This window comes from Hemicordylus capensis, chromosome 1 (genome assembly GCF_027244095.1).
Source record: "Hemicordylus capensis ecotype Gifberg chromosome 1, rHemCap1.1.pri, whole genome shotgun sequence".
Taxonomy (NCBI): domain Eukaryota; kingdom Metazoa; phylum Chordata; class Lepidosauria; order Squamata; family Cordylidae; genus Hemicordylus; species Hemicordylus capensis.
The window spans coordinates 445,050,487-445,077,875 of NC_069657.1; the positions used below are offsets into that span (position 1 = coordinate 445,050,487).

Genomic DNA, 27,389 nt, shown 5'->3' on the forward strand with positions numbered 1-27,389 from the left:
TAATTTATAGTGCTCATGTATCCAAGTGAAACAGGAATAAGAAGATTCCTAGCATGGACGAATGTATTTGACTAGGTTACCGCTCTCAGAAACACTAGCTTCCCATAAGTTCCCTATATGAAAAAAAGCTTGAAACCTGAATATCAAAAGATTCCCAGCCATATTTACAGACTTCTGAAAACACCCATGAATTCACGGTAGGTTGTTGTTAGTGGTACAACATGTTAACTTCAGTCACAGTGTTGGACTTCCACCCGAGCAACCCGTCCGGTCAAGAAACGGTGGCCCAGTTCAGACATAATGACAAAGCATGGCTTATTAGACTGAGAGGCACAAACACACCCGAGGTAGCTGGGGGCCCATATGTTCCCGCACTTCTCTTGCACACCCGAGAAGGACAGTCGAAGCAAAAGCAAATATTTCCAGTTTAAAACAAACATTCGTTCTGTCTTATATAGGAACAAAGCATTAACAAACAGGTTTGTTTCAACTCTAGATCGTTAACAAACTGCAATTACCCAAATTAGATCACAACCTAGAAATATGGTTTGTTCTTTACTACGAAGTGGACGTTTTCACTCTTTCTCTGGTACACAAGAGGAGGGGAAGGGAGACAGAATGTTGGATAATTTGGACTTTTCTTTTTTGGACAGCTAAGGTACATGGTACAAGAGAACCCCATTATCTGCAGGAGTGCCATTCATTCATTCATTCATTCATTCAATTTTTACACCACCCTTCCAAAAATGACTCAGGGCAGTTTAAACAGAGAATGAATGAATGAATGAATAGAGCCCCCCCCCCCCGCATTCCACGGTGGGGGGTGTGTGTGGTTGGATAGTGAAACTGCAGATAACAGGGCATTAGGGCTATGGGAATTGTGTGGTTAGGTTCCCTAGCCATGGAAAACAGTACTGTCCAGCAATGAATTTTTGGGGGGAGGGGTTCCCACGAAAAATAGCGGTTTGGTTAAATTGTAAAAAGGAATGAGGCAGCAGCAAATGGTACCCTTATTTAAAATGGCCCACCCCTGACCTGCAGATACACGAGTCTTAACCCTTTCAATGCCTGATATTTTGGCCTATACCGAGGTCCGGTGGCAATTCCCCAACTGCTGAGATGCGAAATTGCAGATGCTGGGCCCACAATTAACAGGGTTCCCCCATATACTGCAAGCTGCTTTTGAAATTGTCCTTACTTTCAAAAGCAGTTTGTTATGAGGCATGCAGTGGGGTGAGGAGGGCTGCTGCTTGGACAAAGCAAGTGCCCCTGGGTAGTTCTCACAGAATTACCATATTTCCCCAAATGGAACATGGCTCTGAATTTAAGACAAGTACTTCCATGGTTCTTTGGATCCTGGTCCATTAATATTCAAATCAGGATTTAGCAAATTAATTTAGCCCCTAAACAGCTCGAGCCCTGGGTATTTAAGCGAACGTCTTCTTCGTCATGAACCCCACCACCCACTGAGATCATCAGGAGAGGTCTGTCTGCAGCTCGTCTGATGGCTACTCAGGGACGAGCCTTCTCCACTGCTGCCCCAAGGCTTTGGAATGCGCTCCCTACTGAAAAAAGAGCCTCCCCATCTCTGACAGCTTTTTAAAAGTCTTTAAAGATGCATCTGTTTACCCAGGCTTTTAATTAATATTTTTTAATGGTTTTCATACTGTCTTAAAAGGTTACTTTAAAAAATTTAAATTGTTGTAATATTTTAAACTTTTTGTTTTTTGTTTTAATTAATGTTTTACTCTTTCTGATTTTATTTTGTTGTAAACCGCCCAGAGACGTAGGTTTTGGGTAGTATAAGAATATGTCTGTCTGTCTGAATGAATGAATGAATGAATAAATAAATAAATAAAATAGCATTTTCTCTACACAAGGGCTGACATTCTGTGCCAGGTTAGAAGTACATAACAAGAACTGTATCAGTGAATATTGCAGCTCCACCCAGCATGCTGTTGAGCAGGGAAACACATGCAGAGGGAGGAAGAGAGTTCCACTGCTCTCTCCAAAAGGACTTTTAAACTTCAGTATTATGTTGTTGAAAACTGTACAGCCCTCAATGACATATTCCTAAAGTTGAAAAAGTCCTTTTGGAGGGAAGAAATCACAGCAAATGTTTCTCCCCCTCCATGCATGTTTCCCTGATTGGCAACATACTCAGGAGAGCTGCAATGCAGAGTTCTCCGCCAATGCAGTCCTAACACTTTGCAGAAAGTTATCCAATCAAACTAAGTAGCAAGAAAGCTCAGTCAAGTTTCTTTTCTTTTCTTTTAAACCTTGTTATGCGACCCTTTTATTATACAAGATATATGATAAGTAGGTAAAATATTTACAACAGGAAAAAGATGGATGCTTACCTGTGAAATCCAGGAAACAGCAAACTGAACTGGTAAATCCACAAGACAATCTGGTGGTTCAGTGGGATACTAAGAGAAGAGAAGCAAGGAAATGAATCATTTTCGCTTGTTAGGTTTGCATGTAGTCATAAAATACATATGACTGAGGATAAATAAATCAAAAATCGAAGAGAAAGGGTAAAACCAACTCAAACCAATCAGGGAAGCAGAGAGAGCTACAGGACAATTAACTCTGTCTCCGGGACTTCCTAAGCTTTCTGTGCTTACAGGAATATATTCTTAAAATCATTATCTTTTTTATAGTTAGATAGATAGATAAACTATCTTTTTATAGTTAGATAGATAGATAAACTTTATTACGATTGTAGATCAGACAGTGTCTTCTTTATAAGCAAAGTCATAGTAAGATATTTTCTGGTCAGGAAAATCCCCTGGCCACCTTCCAGCTACTTGGCATTTTTCCTACTATGACTGCCACACAAATTTTATGATACAAGAAAATAACTCGGCAAAGTTCCGAAGTTTTGATTAGTCATTTTCAAACCTATAGGAAGAACACACGATTGGTGGCAAATTCAGGTTACATTAGTTAGTGCTCAAATGTCCATTGATTTCAACAGTTGTTGATCTAGTCACAAAACTGCACGGCTAGCCCCAATGATAGAGACTAAAGCCCTATTCAGACAACATATTGTACAAGTATACAGATGTTTGCATATCCATATATGTTTGTGTGAATGACTTTACCTGTTACGTGAAGCTAAATACAGTTCCCTCAAATGCATGGTACAGATCGGAAATGCACTGCTGTACATGCATTCAAAATAATGTGAGAATGCAAATGTTGAACGTAACATGTGAATAGGGGTACAGACATACAATTGAATACAATACATTTGGCTCATAGAGAAACAGGAGCACCAGTGAAAAGACCACTACCTTTCTCTTAATCCACCTTAATAAAACTCATGATTAAAAGGCAGAACACGAACATCTGAGGTGTTAAGAAGAAGTGAGGTTAAATATAAATACAACTTAAACCTTCCCAAATGAATCCACCCAACATTAATCCTGGATACTTGCCACCTACTACTCTGAATGAATTATCTCCCCTACTTTGTTTTCTAATGCTATGGTTCCCTGCTAAACTTAATTCAGTAGTAGACCACATCCAATTGGCTTTTATGGTAATGAAGTTTAGCTTCTCTATAACTTTATATCCTCTTCCGGTAATCTCTCACTGATTCTCACACCTGCTCCTCACCTATGCTACACTTACATTTATTTTTATTTCTCTGGCTACTTGGTATTCAAATTTACACTTATATTTTATTATGCCTACCATGGTTTATGTTCCCTGCTGTACTTTCAGTTTTTAAAGGAAACTTTTATGGCCTGCAAAAGCTCTTATGCTTTGTCATTTTATCATGTTCTTTTCAGCCAGTTACACTAATGACTTTTGAACAAGTTACAAAATGGAGAGGGAGTGGTCAGAGAAGCTATCAAAAGAAGATGGGATGGGATGCACACACCCCCGACCTCCCCTCTAAACATAACCTTTGAGACCCACATTCTTGATTAGAGCATCACTGTGGGCATGACCCCGGAGAATACAGAATTTGTGTTGGACTGAGCAGAGGAATAGCTTTTTAGGCATTAAGAGGGAGCAGGTGGATTAAAAACAGCATAACAATGGAGTGAGAAAAATAGTGCAGGAGTAAACCCAGTTGTCACAGAGATGGGTTTTAGCCCTTTGTTCCGTATTCAGGGAATTTTTCATGTGGGAGATAATTCAATCATATCAGCTCCCACCTGGAGTTTGAAGTGGTACAGCCCAGGCAGGTTTACTACGCCCAGAGACGTTAAGTTTTGGGCGGTATAAAAATATGATAGATAGATAGATCCCGCAAGTCACACTGGTTTCAATGAGAGTGTTTAACATATGCACAAATATCTCACCTTAAAATCAATAGGATTAAAATATATTTAACATCGGCTGTATCATGCTCATAAGCTGTACTACTTTTACTTCTTTAAAATAAATGTTTCATGAATGAGCAACGCGGCTCAGTGTATTTAATACATATATTGCTGGAAATCAAATTCCCATGTCACCAAGCACACGTTTTATATATTAATTTTCTCCTGTGGCAAGTTTAAATGCCAGACACATTTTTAAAAAGGACAAACACAATTGATCCTTTCATCACTATAATCTTGTGAAACAGAGTTGATTGATGACCACTAGTTACATCTAGCAACTTGCATAATCTGGTCACTGCACTGTAAAACTAAAATACTCTTGCAGCCTTAGCTAAGAACATATTAGCTTTGGATGAAACAAAGCTACAAAGCATTCACACAAGAGGAATTGTTTTTGTAACAGCCTGCAAGAATGTGACTTAATGGGACCACTGCTTTTGTGTGAGGAATACTTTAGCAGACATAGCCAAGAATGTAGAATGTCACTCTAATATCTTCTTGAAGTGATAGAAAGGAATCAAAACCTTGATTTCAAAATCCCATCACAGAGTTTGCTCTCCATATAGAAATTAGCATTAAAGATAGGAACATAGGAAGCTGCCTTCTACCAAGTCAGACCATTGGTCCATCTAGCTCAGTATTGTCTACACAGACTGGCAGTGGCATCTCCAAGGTTGCAGGCAGGAATCTCTCTCAGCCCTATCTTGGAGAAGCCAGGGAGGGAACTTGGAACCTTCTGCATGCAAGCAGGGAGGTGCTCTTCCCAGAGTAGCCCCACCCCACAAGGGGAATATCTTCTAGTACTCACACATGTAGTCCCCCATCCAAATGCAAACCAGGGTAGACCCTGCTTAGCAAAGGGGAAAACTCACGCTCGCTACCACAAGACCAGCTCTCCTCCCAGGATATTTTGGCCTAGACCAGGTGATATATGGTGATCTCCCCACAATTCAACCCATCAAGTGGAGGAGAAAATACAGCTGCCCTTTCTCTTCACCCAACATACCACCCTCGCTTGTACACGAGGACAGAAGATTTTCATGCCAAGTGTGCATACGTAATCCAACACATGCACTTTTATATCAAGTGGTTGATTGCCAGATTTAAATTGTAATGCTCAACCATCCAGTTTTAACCTATCAGGGCTGCAAAATTTTGGCCTGCCAGCTGTGGTTGGCCCACAACGCCCAACATTCCCAGACACAGTGGCCAATCGTCAGAGATGATGCGAGTTCTATTCCAGCAACACCTGGAAGGCCAAAGCTGTACAGCTCTGGATTATATGCCTATAAAGCAGCATGGCAGTGTTACATCCCTGAGTGTAGATGTGTGGCTGAGGAAGGATGCTCTCGCTTGAAAATAAAACTGCTAATATTATAACGCCCTTATACAAATCTATGGTGCGGACACACTTGGGAGTACTGTGTACAATTCTGGTCACCACATCTAAAAAAGGACATTGTAGAACTGGAAAAGGTGCAGAAGAGGGTAACCAAGATGATCAGGGGACTAGAACACCTTTCTTATGAGGCAAGGCTACAACACCTGGGGCTATTTAGTTTAGAAAAAAAGACGACTACGGGGAGACATGATAGAAGTCTATAAAATCATGCATGGTGTGGAGAAAGTGGACAGAGAGAAATTCTTCTCCCTGTCAAATAACACTAGAACCAGGGGTGATCCCATGAAATTGATTGCCAGGAAATCTAGGACCAGCAAATGGAGGTACTTTTGCACACAACGCATAATCAACTTGTGGAATTCTCTGCCACAAGATGTGGTGGCAGCCAACAACCTGGATGGCTTTAAGAGTGGTCTGGATAACTTCATGGAGGAGAGGTGTATCAACGGCTACTAGTTGGAGAGCTATAGGCCACCTCCAGCCTCCAAGGCAGGATGCTTCTAAGTACCAGTCGCCTCTGAGTACCATAAGTAACAGTAGGAGAGAGGGCATGCCCTCAACTCCTGCCTGTAGGCTTCCAGAGGCATCTGGTGGGCCACTGTGTGAAACATGATGCTGGACTAGATGGGCTTCCTTGGGCCTGATCCAGCAGGACTGTTCTTATGTTTTTATTTTCTCTCCTTTATGTAATGGACTGGATGGGGTGGGGGAAGGATACATAATAAGATCAACCCATTTATGCATGCGGGGGGGGAGGATATTTGGGAAACAGGGAGGGTCCTGGGGCGGCATTGTAGCCACTGGGTTAAATTGGAGGTATTATGGCCTCTATCCCCACTTGACCCATGCCACAATCGTATTCCCTCTGTGCACATACACACAAACAAGTAAATTACAGAGAAGCTCCTCACAGGAGTCAGGATGAACCCTCTCCTTCCTCACCCAGGCTGGCTAATTAAGACAAGACAGCTGACTTCAACCAAAGCGCACCTCCTCCCAGGACAATCTGGCATACTGCTCCATCCCAAACCATTGGCATGCAAGTTACAGAGCTGTGCATGGTGACTGGCAGGGGCAGGCTGCCAGATGCAAGGTGTGGGAGGGACTCTGCATGAAGTAAAGTCACGCCGTTACACTGGAGCATGCCCAGCACAGCAGAATGGAGGCCGAGGGGAGGCTTCTGTGTGACTTCTGTGAGAAGCTGCTCCTGCAACCTTTCCTCAAGCACATGGGCAAGAACCAGGATTGAAGGAATCTCTTTCTGGCTAGTGAAAGGCCACTTATGGGTGGACCAAATCCAAGTGGGAGACTGCCAGCTGATACAAAGCCTCCAAAGATGGCTGATCCTCCCACAAAGGGCTTTGGATCTCATTAATCGTGGATTGGAGTGGAGAAATATAATCCCCACACCAAGCCAGAAGGCTCAGCATAAGCAGATGCCACCAGGCAAACCCCATACATTTAGAATGCTAACTGTTGGTGCCACTAGATTTCTTTGACAGAGATCTTCACAAGTTTCTACTATGCAGCACGAATTTTAACTGAAAGCAAGATTACCATTCTTAAAGTCTACCCACTATTTAAATGAGTTTAAATAGACATAAATTTTAGTCGAATGATAGACTTTGGTGTTAAACAAATCCAATATTTAGGGTACATAATCATTAAAATAGTTATTTCCCCCCCAACCACCCTACAAATATTCACCTTTGGATTTAATTTCAAGGTGATTAGATGAGCCCGACTGCAGGAATCTTCTGCTTTTAGCTTGATGATACTAAAACCGGGATCCACAAACACCACCCTGGAAGAAGAAAAGAAACAAGCTCTGGTGTAATTCTATTTGTATCTAACTTGAAACGTCTGCTATGCTCCTATTAGTCTCTTACAAATATATTAATCAGAAATCATCTGTATGACAGCCATTTCTGCTGTTGGAGATTTACTGCAGTTAGTATACCAGCCTGCTGCTTAATGCAGTCATATATCTCTGGGTTATTTACATTGCATGTCAGAGCTCACGCTGTGGTCAGTGAGCACTATGTTTCAGTTTTCCATCACTGGAACCTTTGGCACACACAGCATGTTCCTGTCAGCCTCTACTTATGTACACATTAAACTTCCTGTCAACTATTTGACCCATTTTTGCCGTTTCTTCAAAGTAGAAGACTTTTACGCATGCTTCTTCTTCCATGAACTTATTTGATTATAAATACAGATAGAGTAGGAAATTCAGTTAATACTGGTTCATATACTAAAAGTGATATTTGCAATAATATTATTTTTGAATTTTAGCAGCAAGCCCACATTTGCAGTTTGTAAGGTTTACTGTAAATATGCACTACAGCAGATTACAGAGGCATCTAGCATATGATCACATGCTAGATTATGCACACAGAAGTCCCACTGTAAATGTCTGAGACAGCATAGACAGAACTGGGTGCAGGCAGCAGATTTGCTTTAGAAATGAGTACAGGAGAACATCAATTAGGGGTGTGCACGGAACCGCCACACTGCGGTCCGGCACTGGGGGGGGGTGTCGCTTTAAGAGCGGCGGGAGTGTTTACTTACCCCTCCCGCCGCTTTCCACTGTGGCGCCGCAATTTGTAGAGTAATTGGGGCGGCAGGATACCTCCCTGCCACCCCAATTACTCTACAAATTACGGCGCCACAGCGGAAAGCGGCAGGAGGGGTAGGTAAACCCTCCCGCCACTCTTAAAGCGACCCCCCACCCCCAATCCGAATCACCCAGGTCCGGACGCGTTTTCAATGGCCTCTGGACCGGTCCGGGCCCATCCCTAACATCGATATTCGTAGGGGCTCTGTTCCCCACTGCAGGGTCCACCCTGGTTGCATCTGAATGAGAGACTAGAAGTGTGAGCACTGTAAGATATTCCCCTCAGGGGATGGAGCCACTCTGGGAAGAGCAGAAGGTTCCAAGTTCCTTCCCTGTAGGGCATCTCCAAGACAGGGGTGCTGAGAGAGATTCCTGCCGGCAACCTTGGAGAAGCTGCTGCCAGTCTGTGAAGACAATTCTGAGCTAGATAGACCAATGATCTGACTCAGTATATGGCAGTTTTCTATGTTCCTATGAATACCAAGTCATTGGGGCTATGGGCTGGGGGAGGTTCCCAGTCATCGGAAATGTCATCCAAAATTGGCCAATTATTTTGGGGGGGAGCTGCCTACCATGCTTTGCTGGTCCCCTTGAATTGAGCTGTACCCCCGAATGGCCAAAAATTGGCCAAAAATCATTATTTTTTTTTAATGGAGCCATTTTGAGGCTCCCAAACACAAAACAGTGGTCACCAGTTCTGGGTGGCTCAGAACCATCTACATTATGGTGCAGAACATGTTTGCCACCCAGTTTCTCTTGCCACTCTCCTATTTCAAAAAGCACTGGAGCCAGGGACAAACTCCATTGTGCTTCAAAGCAAGAGCCCCAGGAGGAGATCCACAGTCAGCTACCTGGGTCATAACTACCCTGGGTGGGAATCTATTCTAAACTACACTACAGAATTCTGCACTACACAATTCTACACGACAGAATAATATTCCATGTAAGAGCCCTTATTAAGACAAATAAATTGCCACTTACATAACTCCTTTCCAGTCAGCTTTTTAAATGCATTAGGAACTTTGATTAAAAGGATGTTAATAAGAAACCAGAGCTATTTTAATGAAAAGCCACAGCATTTATTCCCGAAAAACACAACTGCTTCAAAAATAGACATGCTGAATTTGCTTATTTTCCCAAAACATTGCTATTAATAAATAGAACACACTTATTCCAACCCAAGGTTTCTATATCTCTGATGAGACTGGAGTAATATTGTGGAGGTGGTGGTGCATGCAGTTCCTGTGTGTTTTTCAAAGCCACTTCCTGTTTAAAAATAATAATAATAATCACATATGAATTCATTTAGCATTAAGCAGCTTTACAAATCACTTGTATTTAGGGATATGAAATATATGTTAAATTGAGCAGTACAATACATTACATTGACTCATAAGAGCCCCAATCCTCAGTCATAACTAACTGAATCCCCATTGCTTTCAATGGATATAGTCATGACTAATTGGATTGGTTCTGTTGGAGCCAAGGTCTATATGCATATTCAAGTGGAACATGCCTGTTTTAGTTTTTTTAAAAAACAAACAAAAACAAAACAAACAAAGACTGACTGAATGAAAACACATTACAAGAAGAAAGGGACAAATTACAAAATGGCTGCCTTAATGGGGAGGCATATATAGAGAATTCTGAACCATCAACTCCTGACAAATAAACTCCAGTTGCTTTTCTAGTACATAACCTACAAAAATGAAGTTTTTAAAAATGAGGCCAGTGCGGCGGTGGGGAGTCATATTGCTGTCCTACAAAATGAAGAGGATACAAATGCCAACATGGTTTCCAACTTTAGTTCAAGCTTCAACTTCTGAGAACTTATCTTCTAGGTAATTAAAACCCAAACATCTTACTTTTCATTAATATTCATGCTAGCCACAGTCTACTGACAGTAACAGGATGCAGCGTCCACACACAAAGGATTACAAAGGGCAATATTGTTGAAGTAGTTAGCCTGTTTGTTTTGTTCTCTCTGTGTGTGTCTTTTAATTTACAGATAAATAAAACATCTCTTGCCAACAGAGGAAAAAGACGGGGGGGGGGGAGAGGTGTGTGGCACAAGAGTCTAAGAGCATTGCTCAGTTTTGCTATTTTCTTCTGTAAAGGGCTCCATAAGCACACTCACATTTGAGTGTTTCAGTGAGGAAGGAAAACCCCGAAAGGAAATAATAATAATTTTAAATAAGTCATAAAATAGGGCAGATATACTGCCTATATATGTCTAGTGATGAATACCATCCAAGAGATGCCCCAACATAACAATATTTAAGGTGATATTTGTAACAACAAGGGAAGCACTATCTGAAGAACAGCATTTTCTTAATCATGAAATACCGTTATCTGAGTGCTGGGAAAATAATAATATTCCTGCACCCGCACATGAAATAAGTCTTTATTCCAGCAACAAGTAAAGAGGTAACCATTTTCCACATCCTAATGTTATGTAAAAAATATCTTCAGTTGAAGTATTCATTTGTGTATATATTGGCTGACACGATGGATAGCCCTTCATTGATGGCAATGTAAAAGGTAGCCCTGATGGGGCTGCTGTGGGTTGCCATCAAACTGCTTCTGGAAAGCTGGGCAGCCCTGACGGGTCACTACCATCAACAGAGAGCTTCCCGTCATATCGGCCACTAATTACAAAAATGCTAAGAAAAAATGCCCATAACAGCTGTATTTGCAGCAATTTCTCCAGTTCTCTAAAATCTCAACATGTATAGCATTAGTCTTTAGACTGTACAACACTAATTATTTCTTGGAAGGACCTTTTGAGAAACTGTCATTGAGAAACTACCATTGGGTCTGTCACTTATGGGGTCAAATAGGGTCTCTTGCTTAAGCAAACAAATAGGAAAAAAGGTATTGCTATGTACATCCTTTGTAACACTGTTGCTTACCAAAAGTGTCTTCAGCTCCATCATGAAACTGACCAGATCTGAAGAGCGCTGCAATCTCTGAAAAATACAATTTTTGTTCATTACTTTGTACAGTAGTTAACTACACAGAATCACTGTATTCTGTTAGAACCAGCATATCTAATATTTTCATCAGATGGCAGAAGAATGATACTCTTAAAACTAATTCACAGATATACGAATGATTCAGAGCTGAATATGAGCGAGTAGCTTTGTGTTTGAGATGACCTGAAAGTTTTGCATGTAATGTTTGACCCGAGATATTCACACATGCAAGTCATCCTTTGATTCTGCAGTTATCAAGTGAGAAACATTCACATGTGAGCTAACCCTTAGGAAACAAGGACTAACAACATTCTCGAATTTCTGCCAGCTGTGCTGGTCAGTTTATCTTCCCTACCAGCCAGCCAATGATGTTCTGGGGAAAGACATCATGTTACCTTATGGAGTCTTTCTCATATGCAATACTGGAGGAAAAATGGCTCCCCCTATTAATCATGCCTGGTTAAGGGTCTGAGGGCAACAGTCCTCCTCTGTCAACTGTTAGAGTGGCATTCTGCTTCTGAACATGGAGGCTCTGTCTATCCACTATAGACAGAGGAATTTAGATAGTGGATTTTCTATCCACTATAGACCTCTCCTCCTTCACAATTTGTAATCCTTTTTTAAAAGCCACCTAGGCCAATGGCAATCACAACATCTTGGGGAGGCAAGTCTGATATAAAAATGTAGTTAATTATTTCAGCACAGAATTGCATGTCAAAACCAGTGTTCTCACTAATTTTTTTCATCTCTGTGCCGAATGAGCTTTGTTCTGGGTGGCAGTATCAAGGCTGTGTGTGCGCAAATATATTCAAAGTGGGGCCTTCCTGATTCAACCTGAGCGGGATCTAAAATTGAGTGGACATCAAAAAACGTGAGCGCACGCACAGGCGCATGCTTTAGAGGGAACACTGGTCAAAACTGCAATCTCCATGCCTTATTTCTCTAACATAGCTTGAAAGCAATCACAGGATGCACATAGCGGCAAAGCTGTGAGCTCCTCTGTCCCAACATGCCTTGCTGCAACCTGATGTACCCATTCATTTTCCCCAACAGAGCAAATAGCAACTTCAGAGTGGGTTAGAATGGGAATAGGGTACAGAGGGAAAAGCTTAACTCTTCTCCCCCATGCTGCTGCTCCAGTCAAAACTGGACTCCCCTGCAGCAGCTTTTAACTGATAATACTATAAAATTTTCTAACAGTCCTATCAAGAAAGACCACCTTAAGTGGCGCAGCGGGGAAATGCTTGACTAACAAGCAGAAGGTTGCCAGTTCGAATCTCCGCTGCTACTATATCGGGCAGCAGCGATATAGGAAGGTGCTGAAAGGCATCATGTCATACTGCGCAGGAGGCGGCAATGGTAAACCCCTCCTGTATTCTACCAAAGAAAACCACAGGGCTCTGTGGACGCCAGGAGTCGAAATCGACTTGACGGCACACTTTACCTTACCTATCAAGGATCCGTGGGCATTGGCTTGTGGGGTCCTGCAGGGTTTAGTCTCGTCACCCATGCTGTTCACCATCTAAATGAAACCACTGAGAGAGGTCATCGAGGGACTTGGAGGGAGTTGTCAGCAATATGCAGATGACACTCAGCTCTATCTCTCTTTATCACCTGATCCTAGGGAGGCAGTGGATGACCTGAATTGGGGCCTGGACACTGTGATGGGCAGGATGTGGGCTAGTAAACTGAGAATGAATCCAGACAAGACAGAGGCGCTGTTGGTCAGTAGGAGAGCCGATCGGGATGAAGGGATCCGGCCAGTTCTAGATGGGGTTGCACTTCCCTTGAAAGAGCAAGTGTGCAGCTTGGGAGAACTGCTGGACCCAGTTCTGCTTTTGGAAGTTCAGGTGGAAGTGGTGGCCAAAGGTGGTTTTGCACAGCTTCGGATAGTGTTTCAGCTGCGTCCTTTTTTCGAGAAGGCAAAACTGGCCACAGTTATCCGTCACGTTGCCGCTGGATTACTGTAATGAGCTCTACTTGTCCCTACCCTTGGAGAATATTTGGAAAGTGCAGCTAGTGCAAAATGCGGCAGCTAGGATTGTATCCAGAGTTGCCCACTGGGATCATATTACACCCACTCTGAAAAAGCTGCACTGGCTACCAATTTGTTTCCGGCCAGGTCCAATTTGAGGTGCTGGTTTTGGCCTTTAAAGCCTTTAACGGATTGGGCCCTGGATATCTGAAGGACCACCTGCTCCCAAGGGTTTCTGCCCGCTTGACAGGGTCATCAGAGGGGGTCTGCTCTGCGTGCCAACAGTGAGAGAGGCTCAGATGTCGAGCACATGGGAGAGGGCCTTCTCAGTCATTGCCCTCAGGCTTTGAAATGCTCTCCTGGCCGAAATCCGCTCCTCAGTCTCCTTGACAGTTTTTAAGGGGAAATAAAGTCCACCCAAACTTTTGGATGAGAATATTGTTTTTTACTGCTGCTGCTGCTAAGTGTTATTATTTTATGGGTTATTAAATTTTTATATAGAGATTATTTTTATACTGATGTTATCTGTACTTTTGTATTATTATGTATTTTAATTTTTAAGATCACCTGTACCTTTGCATTTTAATTATGCATTGTTTTAATTATACTGTACACCGCTTTGAGATTATTTTAATAAAAAGTGGTATATAAATTGATCAATCAATCAATCAAATAGCCAACGCTAGATGGGCCAGTATTCCCTTGACTACTCAGCTTACAAAAGCTCCTAATCGGCCTTAGTCCCATTGAGACTTGACTACTATAATATGCTTTATGTGGAGTTACCCTTAAGAAGTGTCCAAAAACTTCAGCTAATCCAGAATCCTGAGATCCTTGGATATAAATAACAAACAAACAATGTTGTGGCTAGCTAGACTATTGTTAGGTCCTCATTATAAAGAGAATGTAACACCCCTACTTCATCATTTGCACTGGCTCCTAATCCTGTTCCAGCCACAATTCCAACTCTTTAAATTCCTTTAAAGATCTTAACAGCTTTGGGACCAAGGTATTTAAAGGACTGTCTCCTTCCATATGAGACTGCCCAGATACAGAGGTCTTCTGCAGGGGTCCTTGCTCTTACCCCTCCCACCACGTTTCCCTCACCGGGGCTGCACTTTAAAAGAGTCTGGCAGGGTGGCAGCCTACCTCCCTGTGGCCCGCCGCCTTGTCAGACTGGAAGTGACCAGAAGTACCCAACACACATGTTCACGCCCAATGTGTGCACGCACGCCGGGTACTTCCAGTCATTTCCAGTCCAACAAGGCAAGGGGCGGCAAGGAAGTATGCTGCCGCCCCGCTGGACCCTTTTAAAGTGCAGCACTGGGCGGGGCAACATGGCGGAAGTGGTAAGAGCACCCTCCCCCGCCCTTAAAGGTATCCCCCTCGCCTTCGAACCGGCCCAAATGCTGGTTGTTTGAACCTATTCGGAGGCCCATAAAAGGGGTGCTGGAGGTGCTGAGAAGGACATGTGGACATGGAGGTTGGCTGCAGGCAAATAACTCTGCAGATCCTGGAAAGGCAGGAGGGCAGGAAGCTTGAATTCTCATCAGGCGTTTGGTGAGTTCAAGGCAAGGAGCCAGGGCTATAGCTTCAGGAAGTTTAGTCTTGGGAAAAGTTTGTTTAGTCAGACTTTGCGTTAATGAACTTATATTTCTTTGTATGTGTGTGATTTTGCATATTCCTGATACTGCTCTATTATTGTTTACCTGTAACGTAATTAAAATAAGAAACACTAGCCTACGCCCATCCTACCTAGGGCATTGCAAAATACTCTAGGAACATTTAAGCGTGCATCAAGGCAACCTATTTTTATAACCCTACTAAGTATTCTTAACTATATCTCAAAGCTGAGAAAGCCTCAGACGGAAACAACATCTGTTTCCAAGTATCTCAAAAACACCGAAGAAAATAAACTTCAGCATTTCAAAACTGCAGGAGTATAGAGAAATGGCTGAAAGCATTTTCTTCCCGATCTAAATTTAACCTATACTACAGAAAGAAAGTTTGACAGATAGACCTGTAAGATCAATGAAGATATGACTATATGAAGTATAGGTTTTTCAAGTATATTAAACAGAAACTTATTAAAATTGTAAGCAGGTCAGTAGATAACACCAAGAAAATATATTCGTCCCATGGTGAAAAGTTTGAGTTTGAACAGAGCGGATGGACATCATTCCCCCCACCCTTGGCTTCAGAGATTAGGTCACTGGAGCCACAGAAGGAGGACTCCAATAACTCACCAGCCTTAGACAACTCCTCCTCCCTACCCAACGGGAAGAACAATACACAAAGTCCCACTGCTGAATTCCTCCTCCCCTGGTGAGAGATCCAAAGTCATGAACAGACTCACTCTGGCTGTGATTCATAACTCATAGACTCTGAAGCATTCCCACAGAAGTCAACAGCACTGCTATTGGTTTACTCATGAGTAAATGGGTTGAGAACTGCAGGCCTCTATCTCAAAGTATTTATGACAACCAAGTTTCTGGAATTCAAAATGTTACATCTGCACATTTCACTCACATACCTGTTTTAGAATCTGCTGATATCCACTCAATATCTTTTTCAGCCGCCAGCTACACTGTATCCTAAAAGATATAATGCAGTACTTAATCCGGATCAAGTAAACTGGACTAAACATTCAAGCAGCACAAGAAAACTCCCTTTAGCAGACCCGAATCATTTGGGGGGGGGGACGGGACAAAAAGGGTTGTTTTAAGGAACTTTGAATCATAGTCCCCTGCTAACTGAGCAAAAAGGCACCTTTTAAAAGTGGCAATTCTCTTTATTTAGCAGGGGGACAGCAACTGGCCCTATCCATCCCCAGCACAGCATCCCTCCAGTGGCTGTTGTGGATGTCTATCTTATGTTTCTCTTTTTAGATTGTAAGTTTTTGGGGGACAGGGAACCATTTTATTTATTTATATCGATGTAAACCACTTTGGCACTTTTGTTGAAAAGTGATATATAAATATTTGTCGTATTCATATAAAATTCTATTCACTATCAACCATTTTGGACGCTGCTTCCCACCCCACAATAGGCCAATATTTATTATTTATTTATTTATTTGATTTGATTTATATACCGCCCTTCCAAAAGGGCTCAGGGCAGTTTACAACAAGATAAAAGCAATTAAAACAAGTTAACAGTTAAAATCAAAACTATAAAAAACAGAATAAAACCAATTAAACAATTCAAACATTCCAATGCCCTCCAAATGTATTCCTTTATCGTGTGGGGGAGGCAGTTCATTCGAAATATCGATTTATACACAGGTTGCTATAGAGCAGAGGTCCACACTATCCCCAACAAATACACAATATGATGCCAGGAAGACATCAGGATATCCAGGAAAGCAGCCAGGAAGGGCTTATTCTTGGCAAGACCCCCTTCTTAATCATGTGGGGTGGTTTAGGGAGGGAAAGTATCAATTGGACCAGCCTTTAACATTTTATAAGAAGGCATTTATCTACCATGCACCTTTATAAATTGTGTTGAAAAGTCTTATCAGATAATGGTACACTTTTTCTAAGTTCACATACCGTATTTTATGGACTATAAATAAGACTCATTTTTTTCCTCGAAAAATATCCACCAAAATTCAGGTGCGTCTTACACTCGTAACTGCCCAACAGGTTCAAGGAGGGGGGGGCTATCCCCCAGCAAAGCCTGTACCGATGCTAAAGCAGGGGTTTGGGGACGACCCTCTTTCAACCCTGTGCCGCCTGGGGACTGCCGCTCCAGCTCACCCTCCGCCGCTTGGGCTGTGGACTCCTCCTCCTCCGACGAGCCGGTGGCCTCCGAGAATCGTGCAAGTTTTACATCACCACCAGCAACACCATCGTTATCAGCTTTTCCTCCCGTTTTACTTTCTGCAAACATGTTCAGCTGAAGAAAGTGCAAAGAAGTAGGAGAGCCGAAGTGGTGGCCGCTCCCTCCTCTGGAAGTTCATATGACCCCTGCCCGCCCACCCCAAGTATGTGCATTCTGGTGAGGCGAAGGAAAGCTCAAAAACGAAAGAGGGTGTTGTTGTTTTTAATAGGGTCAGAAGAGGTTGAAGAGAAAACACGGAGTGGAGTAGGAGCAATTGAAAGAGGACTTATCTGAGGCAAGAAGAAAGGAGAACAAACTGAAGCAAGGCTGAGAGTCTTTTGCTGGAGCTAGCAGGACTTTTCGGTACAGTTTTGATAACAGTTTAATATGTTAAAACTCTGAAAAACTGGATTAAAATTAAGGTGCGTCTTATAGTCTGTAGCGTCCTATAGTCCATAAAATATGGTACGGCATGTTGGGAACATTTAACATTCAGCAAAGCTATATAGCTAAAATTAAAATATGATATATAGCAACATATAAATATCAACCACTTTCCAAAAATCCAACTGGCGCCTGCATTTTATCTCACTAAGCTACATTTTCTTATACTGAACTTCAGAACAGCAGTTATGCCTAAAATCAAAGTAGTATGTTGGAGAACACATTTCAGTTTGTAAACTAATTTCAAAGAGCCTTTTCCTCGAAGCTACCTGTATCAAACCTGGCACACACAATTTCCAATCCTAACTCTCCAATCAATGTAAATAAGACATTGTAAATACATAAACAATGTAAACACTAGCATAATTACATCAAAGCATTAAGAAAGCAACCACCATAAAACTGAAATTGTTCAAATTTCCTCATTTTAATAGTAAGCAATAAAGTTTTTTTAAAAAAATCAACTTATCAACTTAATATTCAGCCTGAAATCCATTTTCATCTACTGGAAGCATTCAAGAAGGAATCTTGCTAAAACAAAGTTTTGTAAATAAGTATTTAAATTTGTTTTCACACTAAATATTTAAAATACATTTAAAGCATTACTTGAATCTCCCACATTAGTATGCACTGATAGATATCATACCAGCCTCTATTATGCATGTTCAAAGGTGTAAATCTCAGGATTTTCTAGTTCATCTAGTGAAGGAGACAACATCTCTCCTACCCACCCACTAAAGTCTACATGCTACTATTCTCCAAGTAGCTATAAGGGACTGATAATATGCCTTTGTCTGACCACATCTGTTTAGGAGGACGGAAAAATGTACATCCATCATCTTGTTTGAATTAAATAGCCTCATTAGTGTGAGCTATAATTCACATTTTAAATGGCTGTATTCTGAACTGCAACATTCAACAATGGAGGAAAATGAGCTGGGCCAAAAACGCATCCCCCATATCTGTTGAAAGCACCTCTACAGTATTAACCACAAACCTCAAAATGGGACCACAGGTCACTAAACTGGAAAGGGCCTATTGGAGTAAACTGGCTTAAGTATGAGAAACAAACCAAAACGGCAACACGAGGAAGCAAAAAGGATAAAAAAATTCAGTAAGTTTTGTAGAGCAGCAATTTATACAATTTGGGTCAATATATTTCTTTGTTATCTTTGCAGTGGTCATTAAATCCTTTGAGCCAGGGTTGATAAAAATCGATGTGCGTGTTATTTTAATTAACACCCCCCCCCAGATTTTTAAGATTTAAATCAGAATTTTATTTAAATTTGATTTTAATTTTTAAAAATTCATTTTAAAAGAACCTAGGTCAAAGGTATCATGAATGTTAATCATAGCTTCTAATTATATTCTATGTACATGTTAACAGCAGTATAGGGGGATGAGAGATCTGACCTGATCAATCCTATTCTGCAGGTGGTATACATGCAGCACATACACAGCCCTTGCCTCCCCGCCACCTCCAGCTAAAAAGGCAAACACATTGGGCTGATTCACACATTATGTTCAACACTCATACGAGTGTATAGTGTACACAGGTACAGATCTGTACAGAGGTACAGCCAATATGTTCAACATGTTATTTTGAATGCAGGTACTGAAGTACACTTCCTATCTGTACCATGCATTTGAAGGGCCTGTATTCAGGTTCACTTTTAAAATGAACACAGGTACAGTCATTCACATAAACATGTGTACAAGTGTACAGCCATTTTAATGTCTGAATAGGGCTAAAGGCCAATGAATTAATAAAGGGTTTGGAGGGATGGAGTAGATCTGAGCAAGAAGAAGTCTGGCTATAAATGCAAGAGATAAGGGAGGGGCATAGAAAGTGAAACCAAAAGTGAACAGGTATTCATGCAGTACTGAAGAAACCTTTTTTCCATGTGTATCCTCCATTGTAGCAGGGAAACACCTATCATGCCAGCGAGCCATAAAAGAAACACTATTTGAGAATATTTTTATGAGTTCCTGTACCCATGGATAAGAGGCATGCGTGTGAAATGCAAACAGTGCAACACAGAAATGCAAGGCCAGGTTGCCCAAATGAAATAGCATTAAGAGATGTGTGCACATATCATAGTGTGTACCTAACTTTGAAAAATTTAACCTAAATCTGTCCCTGAATATGTATTAAACTAAATTAGACAACAAGAATGTACTTTTACTAGAAAATGATGATCAAATAGAACCTCCTGACTAGTGGTTTAAATCATGATTTAAATTATTAGAACTGAGTCCTTCTGTGAAGCGATTTAAATCACGATTTAAATCAATTTAATTTAAATCAAGTCAACCCTGTTTGGAGCTCATCCTACAAAGAAATTATCAGAAGTGTCAGGTTTTCTTGCCCCTATTAATCAAAACATGTTGGATATGTGATTTATACTAATTGCATCAATAGACCTCTCTCGTGCACTTGTTGGATCTTTCATTTAAGCACAAATATGCCAGCTTAAGCGGTTCATGGATGGCAACTTTAATTAACATACCACCTTCAATATGTCCAATATACAGTATATTGTATCAGTCTTGCCTTTAACTCCTTACCCAGTCATCTCTTGATACCGTATTTACTTGAAAAGACAACCCTGAATTTAAGACAACTCCCTGTATTAAGACATACAGGTTATTCGTGTATTTACTGAAAAGGAATGGGCCTGTGAATTTAAGATGACCCCCCCAATTTCTAACATCAAAGAACTTGCGGGGGGGGGGGGTGCTAATCTTGGATTCAGGCAAATACAGTCTCTGGAATTGTTCCTGGGGTGAGTGGCATTGAAGGAGGTTTTCGTTTTTCAAAACGTTTTTTGCCACACTTCTGAGGGCAGGGTTGGTTTCATCAGAAAGTGAAGCACTAATAATGTTCTCAGCTGCTGTAGGTCACCATCTCTTTTTTAAAAAACTCTAGAACATCCCAGGAAATAACCCTGGCATATTCTAGAGTTTAAAAAAAAAAAAAGATGGTGACTGAAAGCAGCTGGCCACTGGGAACATTACCAGGACTTCAAGAAGGGATGTACACGACCTGTTCAGAGGCCCTTTTATGGAACTCAGAACAGGTCCAAACAATGTGAGATTCAACAGTTCGGCGGGGGGGGGAGATAACTTTAAGGGCAGGGAAGGATGCACTTACCACCACCACCCCACCACATTTCCCCTGCCGGCGCTCGTTAAAAAAGTGGTCCAGCAGGGCGGCAGTGTACCTACCCGCCATCACATCTGCTCCTTGGGCCGGACATGACAGGAAGTAGCGTGTGCATGTTGCACTTGCTCACACATAGGGTGCGCATGCAACATGCATGCGCCCAACGTGCACATATGTGCATGCTACTTCTTGTCACTTCCGGTCCAAAGAATGGGCAGGGCGGTGAGGAGGTACGCTGCTGCCCTGCCCTTCCGGTTTTTCAGTGAGTGCCGGCGGGGGAGGAGTAAGTGCACCCTCCGCTGCCCTTAAAGTTATCCCCCCGCTGTCGAACAGGCCGCCGCCAGTTCCATGCACATCCCTAGCTTTGTGTGCTTCTGAAATCTCTTCTTCTCTCAGAGGCATGGTGAGGAAAGAGATTTTTTCAAAAAAAAAATTAGTCACGTTGATACTAACAAGGACAGCCAGCCTCCCTTCTTGCAAAGCAGGCAAGTACAAAATTGTAAGGGTGGGGAAAATGGGGGGGGGGGCTTAATTACAAAGCTATATTATACATAGTTCAGTATCTCAAACTTTGGCACTTGAGATAAACATGCATGAGTATTTCATCTGCACATCTAGGATACCCACTTTAAACAAGGAAAGAGAACCAGTTTTCACTGACTATTCAGCTTCACTTAAAAGTTTCATAACCTTCCTCATAACCTGGGTAACCAACCGTTCCTATCAGTTCTTCCTGTTATACTCACTGAACTGCAGCACAAACTCCATTCAATCTTTGCATCTTAGAGAACAATGCACCTTCCAAAGAATTTGATGCATGCTAGGGACCCTGAAACAAGAAACTGACTGCTGTTCTCCAGCAGCTTATCAACAGCTTCATCCACTAAGGGTTACGGTTTGTGTGACATTTTTCACATGCATACATGGATGAAGAGAAAAACGGGTGCATGTCCACATACCCTAATTTATGAAAATTGCACAAACTCATACATGTGCTCAGTCACTGCCCCAAAGATACTCTATACATGAATCCTTTACAAATTGACCTATGCCATCAAGTTATTCAGCTGCATAAGTAAAAAACAGGAATTTGCAAGTTGCATCACGGCAGTCACAGGACTCAGATTCAAGAAAGTGAGCCACACACTTCAGGAAAAGGTAAAAGCACACACAGAACTGTCAGTCAAGCTGTGCTAAGCAAAAGTTTCTTCCCAACCTCAAATATGAAATCCAAGTTATAACAGAACCCAAAATTATATATAACAGAACACAGAAAACTGTTCTAGTCAAAGAGGTCATTCACACAATCAAAAACTCTGTTCTACCCAGGTTCGGGAGCTTTGTGTGCTCCCAATTTCAGTTGTGTGAAAGCAAGGTAGGAGAGAAAGCTACCCAGGTTTCCTCCTACCTTGCTTCCACACAACCGAAAATTGGGAGCACACACAGTTCCCAAACCTGGGTAGAACAGAGTTTTTGATTGCGTGCATTACTCATTGTCTCCAGTACTTAACCAGGACACACACACCAGGCTTAGATGGGAACAATCCATGAGCTGACGGACACCAGTACAGAAGTTTTAGTGGCCAGTTTAATTTGAGCATCCTGCAGCTCTCAGCTCATGGTGACCGGTTGATGTGATACAATCTCTGTACACAGAATCCAATTGTTTGCATATTACAACAAAACCTAAACAGGAATTTCATACAAATTGAATGCCATCACCTGGGACATCCTTAAATTTTAAGCAGACACTACTCCTTCTAAGTTTCTCTGCGCCAGCCTTAAGATGACCCCCAAAGTTGGCGGGGAAAACTATCATGTTCAATGGGCTCTGGAGTTCCAGGACTTTCTCAGTTACACCTGCAATGCCACTTCCTTGCCAGATCCACTGATATGAAGACATTTTTGCTCTGAAATAGCCACTGGCATAGTAAACTCTTAAGTCAGGGGTTCTCAAACTTGGGTCCCCAGATGTTGTTGGACTTCAGCTCTCATAATCCCGTAAGGCAAAGGTCACTGTGGCCGGGAATTATGAAAGTTGAAGAACAACATCTGGGAACACAAGTTTGAGAAACCCTGCTCTTAATGATATTGTCCTTCAGATTATCATTCCTACTACTGCTGCTATTAATATTTATATACAACTTTTAAATGAAAAAGTTCTCAGCACAGATTACATAGAAATGAATAATGAGATGGTTCCCTGTTTCCCAAAGGGCTCACAGTCTAAAAAGAAACACAAGGTAGACACCAGCAACAGCCACTGGAGACACCCCGTGCTGGGGTTGAATGAAGCCAGTTGCTCTCCCTATGCTAAATATAAATCACCACTTTGAAGTCTGAAGCATCAACACTTTGCCTAGTTAGCAAGGACTATAAATAATTTTCTGGTTCACATTCTTCTCAAGTTGCTCTCTGGTCCGCACAACCAGAAAACTCTTACTCACTCTCATATACTGTATTAAGCTGTTAATCTTGAGATTTCACCCATGTCAAGATTAACTAATATAGAGTATTCAACAACTAAAAAGATTACTATCTGGCATTTTGCATGTGCAACAGGGGAGGGGCATTTTTTTTCCTGATTCACCTACCCTTCCTTCTGCAGCCCTCTGTGCCTCCCAAAAATATATCCGTGAGGGCTAAGGGATCCTCAGGGACATATTTTCAAGAGGCACAGAAGGCTGCAGATGGAAAAGTGGATTGACAAAAATCCCCCCTCTCCGTTGCACATGAAACATTATTTGGAGTGCATAGGATTAGTCTGAGTGACAACAGATATTCTCAAAATCTCCACAAGCAACAACAGCCATCACTGCTTCTCACACAAGATGTATTATTAAAAGTTGCAACACAAGAAAAATACAGAAAATCATGCACTTCACCTGGCATTTTTCAGCTGAAGATCCACTGGTAGCAATATCCTTATGTGAAAGTCTCTGCCCTGGAAAAGTAACATCTCATTAGATGGCATGTCTACTCAGCAAAGTCTGAGTTTGGGTATGTCAATAAATACTGTAAGGTATTTTGGGCTGCAAATAAACCAATAGGTGAATGGATTATGTATGTTTTAAGCCAATATAATTAAATTTCCAATTTTAATGTATTTCACTGTTGCTCTTAATCTACTGCCACACCCTCAAAGCTTTAGAAAATAAGAACTATCAATAAATAGGCTTGAATATAAAACACCATGACTAGTGGATAGCATGCCATTACAAAGAAGTAGAAGCAACTTATCCAACTCACTAGAGAAACATAGTATAACTAAAAGTCACATTCCAGTAATATCTTCATTAAGATCAACCAAAGTGACACATCATCTTCGGTAGCTAGCTTTTGAGTTCCTAAGAACTCTTCATCAGGCTGAATGTTGGGGGAAGCAATAAAAAAGCTGGGGGTGAAGAAGCTGGCCCTGGTGAAATTGATGTGTTTTAAGAAAACCAAAGTAACTCCATTTTACTTAGAAAACCTCAGTCTGACTTAAAGTAACCCCAGCCCAGCACAGGGCCATCACGGCCTCTCATGATCAACGTCATTATCTCTCTCCACTAAATTGTATCTAAGGAAACTTGGTTCTCACAGGATTCTCACTGTTCTTTGCTGACAATTAAGAAAACAGGATGTAACCAAATAAGGAGTAATCACCAGATGAACAATGAATCATTCGCATGCGTACTAGATACTTAGTCCACCATTTTGTTGCCACGTATACTATGTCTAGGGTGTCAGCATCATTCAGGTTGTCTGTATAAATGTAAGATGCACCTATAACCAATTGCTAATCAGTTTGAGAGCGTAAAGCCCACTGATTACCTGTTGCAACTGCAGTAGCAATAAAATGGCTCTAAGATGATTCCCACCGAGTCTGTTTGATTGGCTAAAAGGCGGACCCAGGGACGAACCAAATTCATATCAAAATGACGCCCCCCCCCCCCCCCCCCGTGTTTTATAAGTTTTAAGATGGAGCCAGGAGATTAGTCTCACTAGGTGCCTGACATGATCTCAGCCTACTTGCGGAGCTTCTGAGATAAATAAAAGTAAACTATGACTGTACCCCATTTTCAGCAAATACAAAAATTTAGCAGTTTACTCTGTTTAGTGCACTCTTCTCTACACGCCCTTTTGCTGGAATGCCCTCCAACCACTATGTGACACTACTAATTTGGCTTCTGTTGACTTTTTTTTTAGTGAAACACCTGAATTAATCTCCAGCTTTAAATATAAAATGTTCTGCTTTTACTCCTGCTCTCTGCTTTACTAGGGGCTGTATGCTTCAATGAACAGCATTGTCCCCAGTGGTAAACACTGGGATAAATTCATGAAAAGCAGTATAGAAACCAAACTATAAATAAAGTATCATAGACACTATTCACTTTGAAGTTATGAACAGATTTGGAACAACACAGCCTTATGTTCTTGCACTTTAGGGGTTGTTTTTAACCCATCAGTGGCTGCACACTCTCCTATAACAATGAAGTACTGATCTAGGATTTTAAAATTAAAGAGACAGAACAATAGCATACTTCTACACTTTATAGCCCCACTGTTTTGAGTAACCGAGTTTTGTTGTAAACCACCCAGAGACTTGCATTTTGGGTTGTATACAAATATGTTAATTAGTTAATTAATTAGATAAATAACGGTCTAAATTTCTGAGATGTCCTTTGGAGGCTATATACTCCTCTTCTGCACACATCCAGATAGGTTATCCAGCCTTACATGAAGTGTGAGCAGAATATCACACTGTTGTTGCTGGACTGTGGCTAATGACAGTATTGTGCAAAAGATGACATGTTGTGGTTAAGAAGACATGTGTTGCCTCATTGTGTGGAAAGACCTTAATAATAGTCTCATCCTTTTATTCTTCCATTATGTTAAAATTAGTCATGCAAATCTGCTTCGGCTCTAATCAAATCAATAGGAGAAATTTTTTTAAGATGTGTGGCAATACTGGATATTCTTATAGGCTGCATCCTCCTGCGTATACAGTGTAATACAGCAATGTCCATACTGAGAATCAGGGGCTAAAGACCTCCTGTAGGCCATGAGACTGAGCTGCCAAGCAGGCTAAGAAGCAATGCCAGGTTTTCCAACTAGCAGGGTCGATAAAAATCGATTGCTTTTAAACACACACACACTTTTTTTAAAATCAGATTTTTAAATTCACTTTGGTTTGAGTTAAATTGGATTTTAATTTTTAAAAAATAATAATAAAAAAGAACCTAGGTCAAAGATATCATCATGAATATTAATCACAACTTCTAAATGTATCCTATGAACATGTTAAGAGCAGTAAATGGGGAGGAGAATTAATGGACCTCATCAGTCCTCTTCTGCAGTACATACATGCAGTGAGCTCACACACACACAAGTCCTTGCCGCCAGGTCTCCGCCCCTGTGCAAAGACAAAGGTTGTCAATAAATGAATAGAGGGTTTGAGGGGATGGAGTAGACCTGAGTGAGGAGGAATCTGGGTACAAATGCAAGGGTTAGGGGAGGAGACTAGTAAGTGAAAACAGAAGTGAAAGAACCTATTCATGCAATCCTGAGGAACCTACATCTATCTCTGAATATGTATTAAGGTTGTATTAGACAACAAGAATGTACTTTTACTAGAAAATGGTGATTAAATAGAATCTTCCTGACTAGTGATTTAAATCATTAAAAATTAAATCCTTCTGTGAAGCGATTTAAATCAATTTGACTTAAATCAAATTGACCCTGCCCACTAGTGTTACACAACCTGAAGAGACCTCTTTCCATTCAGTGAAGGATTGATTTGATTTAAATCAAATCAATTTAAATCATGATTTAAATCGCTTCACAGGAGGACTCAATTTTAATGATTTAAACCACAATTTAAATTACTAGTCAGGAAGATTCTATTTAATCATCTTCTTCTATAATAGGACATTCTTGTTGTATAATATCACCTTAATACCTATTTAGAGACAGATGTAGGTTTCATTTTTACAAGGTAGGAACACACATAATGCTGTTTCATTCAGGTAACCAGGCCTTGCATTTCATTGTTGTAGTGTTTGCATTTTGCACGCATGCCTTCCTTACCCACAGGTACAGGAATTTCATTAAAATAGTCCCAAATCGGGTCTCCTTTACAGCCTGCTGCCATGACAGGTGTTTCCATTCCAAAATGGAGGAAACACTTGGAAAAAGTTTCTTCAGGGCTGCATGAATATGTTCCGTTCATTTTTGGTTTCACTTTCTATTCCCCTCCCCATCCCATGCATTTATATTCTCCTTGCTCAGATCTACTCCATCCCCCAAAATTCTCAATTCATTCACTGACCTTCTTTGTCTTTGCACTTTGGGGGTGAGGAAGAGCGAGGGCTTGACTGTATGTGTATGCTGCATGTACACTACTTGCAGAATAGGACTGATCAGGTCTGTTATATCTCATCCCCATATACAGCTGTTAACATGTTCATAGAATATAATTATTAATATTCATGATGATATCTTTGACTAAGTTCTTATGAATTTTTAAAATAAAAAATCTGATATAAATTTAAAAAATTGGATTAAAAATTTTAAAAATCCAATTTTATTTATTTATTTTAAATCATTGATTTTTATCCACCTTGATTCTTAAAAACAACTGAGGTGGAATAGCTGAATATT

At 41.1% G+C, this 27,389-nt stretch overlaps 1 protein-coding gene across 3 annotated transcripts in view; it reads right to left on the reverse strand.

Moving 5' to 3' along the window:
- Nucleotides 1-27,389, reverse strand: part of FANCL (FA complementation group L) — a 60,690-nt gene that overhangs the window by 29,411 nt on the left and 3,890 nt on the right. For 2 of the 3 annotated variants that reach the window (XM_053246594.1, XM_053246584.1), the window contains exons 2-7: nt 23,630-23,688; nt 15,846-15,906; nt 11,275-11,331; nt 9,531-9,628; nt 7,453-7,549; nt 2,361-2,429 (exon numbers count right to left, since the gene is read on the reverse strand). In XM_053246594.1, the coding sequence (XP_053102569.1) occupies nt 2,361-2,429; nt 7,453-7,549; nt 9,531-9,628; nt 11,275-11,331; nt 15,846-15,906; nt 23,630-23,688 (441 nt within the window). The remainder of the gene's footprint in view (nt 1-2,360; nt 2,430-7,452; nt 7,550-9,530; nt 9,629-11,274; nt 11,332-15,845; nt 15,907-23,629; nt 23,689-27,389) is intronic. The other variant, XM_053246604.1, reaches the window with a different exon arrangement.